The sequence below is a fragment of the Vigna radiata genome, chromosome 11 (genome assembly GCF_000741045.1).
Source record: "Vigna radiata var. radiata cultivar VC1973A chromosome 11, Vradiata_ver6, whole genome shotgun sequence".
NCBI classification, from domain to species: domain Eukaryota; kingdom Viridiplantae; phylum Streptophyta; class Magnoliopsida; order Fabales; family Fabaceae; genus Vigna; species Vigna radiata.
The window spans coordinates 12,326,958-12,337,073 of NC_028361.1; the positions used below are offsets into that span (position 1 = coordinate 12,326,958).

A 10,116-nucleotide genomic window follows, 5' to 3' on the forward strand; every position below is an offset into this window, starting at 1 on the left:
TTTGTTGGCGGACTTCTCAATTATGTTTTCCTACAGTATTTTGACTTCTCACCAATGTCTACAACTGTTTCAGGAAAACAAGGGAATAACACCTATGACTGCAAAAACCTCAATCTACAACTGCAAAATTTATCCACATCACAGCATTGCAAAAACCAAATTCTGCAAACACAAGCATGCCGTATCACACAGCATTCAATCAAAGCAACTGCTACCACTCTAAAACTTTGCCCCCAATAGTGGTAGTAATGTAGTAATTTAAGCACGCTGTAGTAATGTATCACACAAACATTTACACATGCAGAATTGCACATCAAAAAACAAAAACAACTCAATCAACGGCATTGCACTTCATCTCATCACTCATTGTGTACGTAAAACACAGTAACCGCGCAGCCCAATTGATGAAACCAGACCAGATATCAGAGCTCCAGAAAACAAGCAATAATTAATTCTATAAATTTTCTAATCAACCAAAACAAATTTATAAGATTTTAGGTCAAATTTTTGGCACAGATATCTAATCAACCTAAATCCCACAACAACAAATTAAAAACAAAATATATCACTTGCAATATATAATGTAAAAAAATATCCGAAACAAAACGAAAACACATTAACTTGCAATGTATATCAAAAAAATAAAAACCGATTAAACCTAAGCGGTGAGAACAACAGCGCCCCCGGCTTCCTTAATCTTCTTCTCGGCGATCTTCGAAATAAGCTTGGCTTTCACAACGAAGGGCTGGTTTTCGGGTAGGACGCCTTTCCCAAGGACCTTAAAGTATCCATGCTGTGTGACGTCAATCACAGGGGCAGTGTCCTTGGATTTTAGAGCTTTGTCCTTTGCCTCCTGGGGCAGGAGAGACCAGAGCTTGTCGATGTTGACTATGGGGCAGTGGAACTTGTTGCGGAGCTTGTGGAAGTATCGCATTCCCACCTTCCCGAAATAACCAGGATGGTACTTGTCGAACAGGATCCGATGATGGTGCATGCCACCGGCATTTCCCCGACCACCGGGGTGCTTCCGATGCTTTCCGATACGACCGTGACCGGCACTCACGTGGCCACGCTTCTTCCTGTTCTTCTTGAATCTGGTCGTCATTGCTCTGCTCTCTGTCTTCGGCCGCAAGAGGGGTTTGGGGATAGGTGAGATTTATTGAGTGAGATTTACATCTTTACTCCTAGGGTTTGAAGTTAGTTGGGCTTTTGTGACTAAGACTTAGTCGGCCTTACATATGGGCTATTACAGTATGAACCCCATATTGTACTAATCACCAGCTTCTTTTCAATTATCCGGTTTTACCCTTTAAGTTTTATCAGACTATGAATTTGCCGAATGCTCGTGGAACATCAGTACACAAAATACGTATCATTGTAGATAACAAAAAAAAAAAAAAAAAAATTCTTTCCATCTCATTATTTGTTTTCTTGTCCATTTATCTATGAAAAAGAACCTACGTCAGAATCTTAAGAAATACGTTTTTGTTGTGCTATTTTTCATAAATTTAATAAAATGGTAGATAAAAGAGGTAAACAAAATGGTAAAGTATAAAAGATATAATTAAGTTTAAAAAATTATGGTAAATGTAATAATTTTTAATTGAGATTTTATTAAATTTCATTAAATACTAATAAAATATATATTTTTAATTGTATATTTGTTGTTTAATTTTTCGTTTAACTGCTGATATGACTATTAATTTTCTATTGTAAGGGTTATATCCTAGTGTTAATAATCACAACACAAAATTAAGAGTTACATTATCATATTAATAAAAAAATTAAATAATAAGAACTTCATTGAAATATAATTTTTAGTACTTAGTATGTAAAGATAAAAAAAATGTATTTTAGAAGTAATAATGGTTAAAAAATAATGAGACTCGATTATTTTAATATTAAAATATTTTAATATAAACAATATAAGAAAAGAAGTATCTTATATCTCAAGTCAAGAGAGAATAAATTGGATTAACCTTTTTTAAATTATCTTTTCAAAATCTTTATGAGTTCTTTGGTTTTCTTGAAATCAATAAACAAAAAGTGATGAATCAACAAAAGAGAAAGGATAGAGAAAGATCAACATAGACAATCTATATTGGTTCGGCTATTCCAAGCCTACGTCTAGTCTTCTTTCAACAACCTGAGTTGAAGGGAATCCACTATAATTGAGTGAGTTATAGAAATACAGAGATACCCCTCTCAATGCACTCCTATCGCTAGTTAAAATCAATATAGCAACCCAATAGTTGAACAATTCTCAATCTCTTACAATACAAGAGCACTCACAACCCTTAACCCCTGACAAACCCGTATAGGAACACAATGCAAAGATTTTCAACAAAGAACCTGATCTCTAAGATACATTCCTCTAGTGCAGATCAAATCAGAACAACTTTAGCACACTTTCTTGAAAGAATCTTGATGAGTAAGCAACCAATGAAGCTTTGATTCTCCAAGAACACTTCTTAAAAGCACCTGTCAACAAAACTCAATGAAAATATTAGTATTTGTAAGTGATAACGAATTCTTGTTTTGAAATAGGTCTCAAGACACATATATATAGGATTTTTCGAATCTTGTCGCATTATAATCGATTAGGATTTTTATATAATTTGTTAAGCTTTTGCTTCTGTTTTAATAGATTATCTTAAGCATATAATTGATTATATAAACACATAAGCCAATTAATGATTCATTTGACCGTTATAACATATTAGGCTATAAATGAAATGGATTAGACTATGTAAACTGATTTAATCGATTAGAAAACTTATGTAATTGATTATTCCAACACTTAAGCAAATTGTTATCCAATTTTCATTCTAAATAGATTAATTCGTTATGAAATAGATTATGGCTTGCTTTCTGTTTTAAATGGTTATCTAATTGATTAGTACATAACAAATAGCCATTGTTAAGCTTACTATGTGATATGGTGAAATCTAACAGATTATATACAATGTTTAATCGATTATTTCAACCAGAAATGAGATTATTAATCTGTTTTACACATGATTCATTCAACATTAATGAATTCATATATCAAGCACAAACATAATTAAGATAAACCAATTGTTATGTCATTTGTTGTGCAAGAAACCATAAAACCATTCTTTTGTTCATCATAAAAAACAAATATAAAGAGGTAGGTTTAGCTCCCCTATCAACAAACAATTTTGTGAGGAACGAGTTTTATTATTTTAAAACACACAATCTCTTTACCAACCACTTTTCTAGAGTTCTCTGACTTCTCTTTAAGAGTTCTTATCTCTTGTTTATCTGTTTGAAGATCGAAAATGACCCGAGTGATCATCGCAGCGAGATCTATAAATCTAATTGATCAATTTCGTAAGTTGGTTTTTTGTTCATTTCTTTGGTCAGTTTTGTTTTCCTTGCATGCTAGCTCTTTTTGTTTTACATGTGAAGTTTAAGTCTTCTATAAGACTCTCAGCTAACCAATGATCTTAATGGTGTATACTGATCGTGTTTCTGTGGTTCGTATGAGCAAATAGGAATTCATGTACATTACAACTGGTTTAGACTTTCTAAAACGATTTTGTCTTTGTTAGGCAAGGAAAGCTAACATCTACTTAAATTTTTGTTAAGAAGTATGAATTTATGTTTGCTAGTTTATAAGAATGATGTTTGATTGAATATTTACCGTTTGAGATAACTTATTTAGTAATAATTGTGTTTGATGAATGAATTTGGATTATGGATGAATGTTGTTGTGAATGATTGTGAATTGGTACTTGCTTCATGTCAATGCCCAATTTCGTCCGGGTAGATGAATAAAAGAGATAAAAATATATATAATATCGTGATTTCACATAATTTGTATTATTATCTTTTAAAAGAGTTTTTTTATTTTATTTTTATCTTTATTTTATTTGTTGTTTTCTTCTCCTTTAATTATTATTGTTGCATCTGTGTGTTTTGTTACTTTCTTTTTTGTTTTATTGTGTTTTTCTTCTTTATTTTATTGTGTTTTTTTTCATTATTAGCAGTTTTTATTTTTAATTTGTTTCTTACATTTAAAAAAATAATAGAAAATAATAAATGAATAAAAAAATAAAAGAAAGGGAAATTACTTTTATATGTATATGTTTTTTTTTAAAATAAAAAAAATAAAAGCAAAAAGAAAAAAAGAGAAAGGATGAGAAAAATGTGACAAAAAAGAAATGTATAGGAAATGTGACAAGGGGAGTTGGTTTTGGGGGCGAGGGTGAATTTGGTAAGGTAGAGCAAAAAACCGTTAGAGAAATCTTCCAAAAAGTTTCAGAAGGGATGTTTTGCGAAGGACCTCATCACCAAAGACTAGGGAACCCTTCTTCACCTCCACCATTAACTTTAATCCACTCTAATTATCGTAGCTATCCTTCATTTTTAAAAAGAGACGAGGGAAGTTTCTTCAACCATCCACTGTCACCGAAGAGAAAGAGTTACAAGAAGAACACTCAAGCTACTATGTAAGTTTTCCTTTCTAAATCTTTACTACCCGTAAGTATATGTAATTCTTGAATAATAGCTTAATAACTTATGGTCATATGCTTACATTTGAGTTGATGATGCCTCGTTTGCTTTTTTCTGCTCACATTGGAGTTAGCCATATAGCCATTGGGATAGTATTTGGGATGTTTTTTTTCGTCTTATTGCATTTGGCTTGGGTTTGTAACTTTGTATGGTCGACCCTCCATTGATTACCCTTCATAACTCATCTTCTTGGTCCATCACGATCTGCTACGATTCTATATTCTCCTCTAACAAAGTTCATCTCTTCAACCTACACACAAAAAATACCACAAAAGCTATATCTAGAGAGGAAAACATCATTTTCCCCTTCAATTCCTCCCTAATAGAGCATGCTAGAAAGCCAAAAATACTCATGCTCTGCTCATTTTTCACCTGAATCAAACAGAACAAACGGAATAAACCAATTGGCACAATATTAAAGGGAACCTCGTCTCCCTCCTTCACGCATCATTCATTACCCAAATTCATCCTCACACCCGAAACAGAAAATAGATAAAAGAGAAATAGGAGAGTCCATTGTCGACGACGAGTGTGGCGACCATCAAGTTGTAGTTGAGAGAAAGAAAAGTGAAGGTTATCCATTTGGGTTCCCAATTTCGTCCATATAGAAGAATAAATGAGATAAAAATATATAATATCACGACTTCACATAATTTTTATTATCATCTTTTAAAATAGTTTTTTTATTTTATTTTTAGCTTTATTTATTTATTTGTTTTCTTCTTCTTTATCTATTATTTTTGTTCTACATTTGTTTTTTTGGTTACTTTCTTTTTTGTTGTACTGTGTTTTTCTTGTTTATTTTATTGTGTTTTTTTATTATTAGCATTTGTTTTTCTTTTTAATTTGTTTCTTACATTTAAAAAAAATAAAAAATAATAAATGAATAAAAAAATAAAAGAAAGGGAAAATACTTTTATGTGTGTACGTTTTTTAAAAAAAAGCAATAAGAAATAAAGAAAAGGGATGACAAAAACTTGACAAAAAAGAAATGTATGGGAAACGTGACAAAGGGAGTTGGTTTTGGGGGCAGGGGTGAATTTGGTAAGGCAGAGCAAAAAAACGTTAGGGAAATCTTCCAAAAAGTGCTAAAAGGGATGTTTTGCAGTGGACCTCATCACCAAAGTCTAGGGAAAACCCTTCTTCACCTCCACCATTTACTTTAATCCACTCTCATCGCTGCAACTATCGTTCACTTTTGCAAAGAGACGAGAGAAGTTTCTTCAAGCTGTTGGAAAACAGGTAGGCGTCGTTTCCACACCAAGAGGGGGGTGAATTGGTGAGGTTTCAAAATCAGAGTCTTTTTAAAATCTTTTTCGTAAAGTATAAATCTTTACAAAGTTTCTTGAATCACAAGGAATGAAAATTTCAAGTGCAGCGGAAAATACTAAGTTGACTACTAAAACAATAAAGTCGACTGAATGTAAAATAGTAGGTATAGAGAATTCAAATGCAGGTTTCCACAATCCGAAAGCAAATGCGCTATAATGGTAAAGGTTTTTACAACAAGGCTTTTATAGAGACCTCCACGTCAAAAATATAAAACACCTCTCTAACCCTCTAACCAAAATATAGGCAATACACACAACAAAGATCTGCAACAAGATATCCCCTCTTCTGCAATCTTTAACCCACTTTGAACAATCCTCAAAGTGTCCAGACTCCACAAGTCAACTCCCTGGGACAACAACAACAATCTTTACAAAGATTGATAGAAATCTTGATCAGTAGATGAGCACCACAATGTGTAGGATATGATCAGCCAGTAATCACATAATTCTTTCTCCTTCAAAGATAGATCACCACGGTCTTCTTGATGAGTTCTTGAAACAAGAAGAACACTCAAGCTACAAGGTAAGTTTTCCTTTCTAAATCTTTACTGCTCGCAAGTATATGTAATTCCTCAATAATAGCTTAATAGCTTATGGTCATCTGCTTACATTTGAGTTGATAATGCCTCATTTACTTTTTTCTGCTCACATTTGAGTTAGCCATACAACCATTGGGATAATATTTGGGATGTTTTTTTCGTCTTGTAGCATTTAGCTTTGGTCTATACAATTGATGGACCTTCCTTGCATATCAAGCACGAACAACTTCCTAGACCGGAATTGGTAGCAGACTGAAGGATGAAAGTATGGCACGGTAAGTGTTTGATGAATGTTTCAATGAAGGTGTGTAGGTGAATTAAGGAATCTCAAGCTCCGAAAGCCTTCCAAAAGGGAAGGAAGCTAGAGGAGAGGGTGCAGAAGAGGCACAAAGTGTTTAAACTCTGAAAAATAATTCTGGAGAAATCTCAACAGCATTTCATTAAGTTTCGAAGTTGCCTTTACAAATGATGGAAGCTCTCTATTTATAGATGAAGGAGAGCTTCTAATCTTGCTGTGCAAGCTATCCTATATGAGCACATGGTGTAAAACAATGAAAAGAAGTTGGGAGAGCAAGCTACAAAGGTTGACTCAGTAGAAAACAATGAAGATGATGAAGGTATTGTTGCTGGCACTGGGTGGCAGGAAGAGGATGCTGTGCACCAACCATCTTCTTTGTATTTTTGACTTTCTTTTCTTTGCTTATGTGGCAGCCTTCCTTAGTTGCCTAAACATGGTTCCTTTTCTTTAATAATATCCTACAGAAGCAATGTAAAGTTATTTCGCAAAGATGAATCATGCTAAGACTTTAGAAAGTAAAAGTAAGTTCTCAATCAACTTCCCTTTCATAGTCTTAGTGTAGTTGATACTTATTTGGATGGGAAGCCCCTTTAGGGGTTGCCATCAACAATTGTATGGTCGACCCTCCATTAATTACCCTTCATAACTCATTTTCTTGGTCCATAACAATATGTTACGATTTTATATTCTCCTCCAACCGAGTTCATCTCTTCAACCTACACACAAAAAATACAATGAAAGTTATATCCAAAGAGGAAAACATCACTTTCCCCTATAATTCCTCCCTAACAGAGCATGCCAGAAAGCTAAAAATACTCATGCTTTGCTCATTTTTCACCTGAATGAAACAGAGCAAACCTCGTCTCCCTCTCTCACGCATCATTCATCACCCAAACTCATTCCCACACCAGAGATGGAAAATAGATAAAGGAAAAATAGGAGAGTCCATTGTCGGTGACGAGTTTTTTGGCCATTAAGTAACAATTAAGAAGACGAAAAGTGAAGGTCATGCATATTTGGATACCAATTTCGTTCGGGTAGATGAATAAAAGAGATAAAAATATATAATATCACGACTTCACATAATTTTTAAAAGATTTTTTTTTTATTTTATCTTTATCTTGATTTTATTTATTTGTTTTTTTCTCCTTTATCTATTATTGTTTTTCTTTACATTTGTTTTTTTGTTACTTACTTTTTTGTTTTATTGTGTTTTTCTTTTTTATTTTATTGTATTTTTTTATTATTAGCATTTGCTTTTCTTTTTAAATTTTTTCTTAGATTTTAAAAAAATAATAATAATAAATGAATAAAAAAAATAAAAGAAAGGGAATGTGTAAACTTTTTTTTAAAATAAAAAAAAAGTAATAAGAAAAAAAGAAAAAGAATGGGAAAAAAGTGACAAAAAAGAAATGTATGGGAAATGTGACAAAGGGAGTAGGTTTTGGGGGTGGGGCTGAATTTGGTAAGGCAGAGTAAAAACTGTTATGGAAATCTTCCAAAATGTGCCAGAGGGGACGTTTTGCGGGGGACCTCATCACAAAGGCTAGGGAACCCTTCTTCACCTCCACCGTTAACTTTAATCCACTCTCATTGCCGCAACTATCATTCATTTTTACAAAGAGACGAGGAAAATTTCTTCAAGCATCCCGTATCACCGAAGAGAAAGAGTTACAAGAAAAACACTCAAGGCACAAGGTAAATTTTCCTTTCTAAATCTTTACTACCCACAAGTATATGTAATTCCTGAATAATAACTTAATAACTTATGGTCATCTGCTTACATTTGAGTTGATAATGCCTCATTTGCTTTTTTTTTTGCTCACATTTGAGTTAGCCATATAGCCATTGGGATAGTATTTGGGATGTTTTTTTCGTCTTGTTGCATTTGGCTTGGGTCTGTAACTTTGTATGGTCGACCCTCCATTGATTACCCTTCATAACTCATCTTCTTGGTCCATCACGATCTGCTACGATTATATATTCTCCTCTAACCGAGTTCATCTCTTCAACCTACACACAGAAAATACAATAGAAGCTATATAGAGATAGGAAAACATCACTTTCCCCTTCAATTCCTTCCTAACAGAGCATTCGAGGAAGCCAAAAATACTCATGCTCTGCTCAATTTTCACCTGAATCAAACAGAACAAATGGACTAAACCCATTGGCACAATATTGAAGGGAACATCGTCTCCTTTCTTCACGCATCATTCATCATCCAAACTCATCCCTACACCTGAAACGAAAAATAGATAAAGGAGAAATAAGAGAACCCATTGGCGGCGGCGAGTGTGGTAGCCATCAAGTCGCAGTTGACAGGACAAAAAGTAAAGGTCATGCGTATTTGGCTACCCAATTTCGTCCAGGTAGAAGAATAAATGAGATAAAAATATATAATATCGTGACTTCACATAATTTTTATTATTATCTTTTAAAAGATATTTTTTATTATTTTATTTTTATATTTATTTTATTTATTTGTTTTCTTCTCCTTTATCTATTGTTGTTTCTACATTTGTTTTTTGGTTACTTTATTTTTTTTTATTGTGTTTTTCTTCTTTATTTTATTGTCTTTTTTTATTATTAACATTTGCTTTTCTTTTTAATTTGTTTCTTACATTTTTGAAAAACAAATAACAAAAAAATAATAAATGAATAAAAAAATAAAAGAAAGGGAAAATACTTTTATGTGTATACCTTTTTTAAAATAAAGAAAAGCAATAAGAAGAAAAAGAAAAAGATGAGGAAAATGTGACAAAAAAGAAATGTATGGAAAACGTGACAAAGGGAGTTGGTTTTGGGGACGGGGTTGAATTTGGTAAGGTAGAGCAAAAAACAGTTACGGAAATATTCTAAAAAGTGCGAGAGAGGACGTTTTGCGGGGGACCTCATCACCAGAGCCTAGAGTACCATGCTTCACCTGCACCATTAACTTTAATCCACTCTCATCACCGCAACCATCCTTCATTTTTACAAAGAGACGAGGGAAGTTTCTTCAAGCATCTCGTATCACCGAAGAGAAAGAGTTACAAGAAGAACACTCAAGCTACAAGGTAAGTTTTCCTTTCTAAATCTTTACTACCTGCAAGTATATGTAATTCCTGAATAATAGCTTAATAGCTTATGCTCATCTGCTTACATTTGAGTTAATAATGCCTCATTTTCTTTTTTCTTCTCGCATTTGAGTTATCCGAATAGCCATTGGGATAATATTTGGGATGTTTTTTTCGTCTTGTTGCATTTGTCTTGAGTTTGTAACTTTGTATGGTTAACCCTCCATTAATTACCCTTCATAACTCATCTTCTTGGTCCATAACAATATGCTATAATTTTATATTCTCCACTAACTGAGTTCATCTCTTCAACCTACACACAAAAAATACTACAGAAGCTATATTTAGAGAGG

At 33.0% G+C, this 10,116-nt stretch overlaps 1 protein-coding gene across 1 annotated transcript; it reads right to left on the minus strand.

The window, feature by feature from the left end:
• Positions 1-492: 492 nt before the first annotated feature.
• LOC106777038 (60S ribosomal protein L27a-3) lies at positions 493-1,150 on the minus strand. The gene has a single exon (XM_014664539.2). It carries the CDS (start codon positions 1,103-1,105, stop codon positions 659-661), a length of 447 nt encoding a protein of 148 aa, XP_014520025.1. The 5' UTR covers positions 1,106-1,150; the 3' UTR covers positions 493-658.
• Positions 1,151-10,116: the final 8,966 nt, after the last annotated feature.

Excerpts from the sequence above, each read along its gene's own strand:
- LOC106777038 (XM_014664539.2), bottom strand. The coding sequence starts at position 1,105 with ATGACGACCAGATTCAAGAAGAACAGGAAGAAGCGTGGCCACGTGAGT.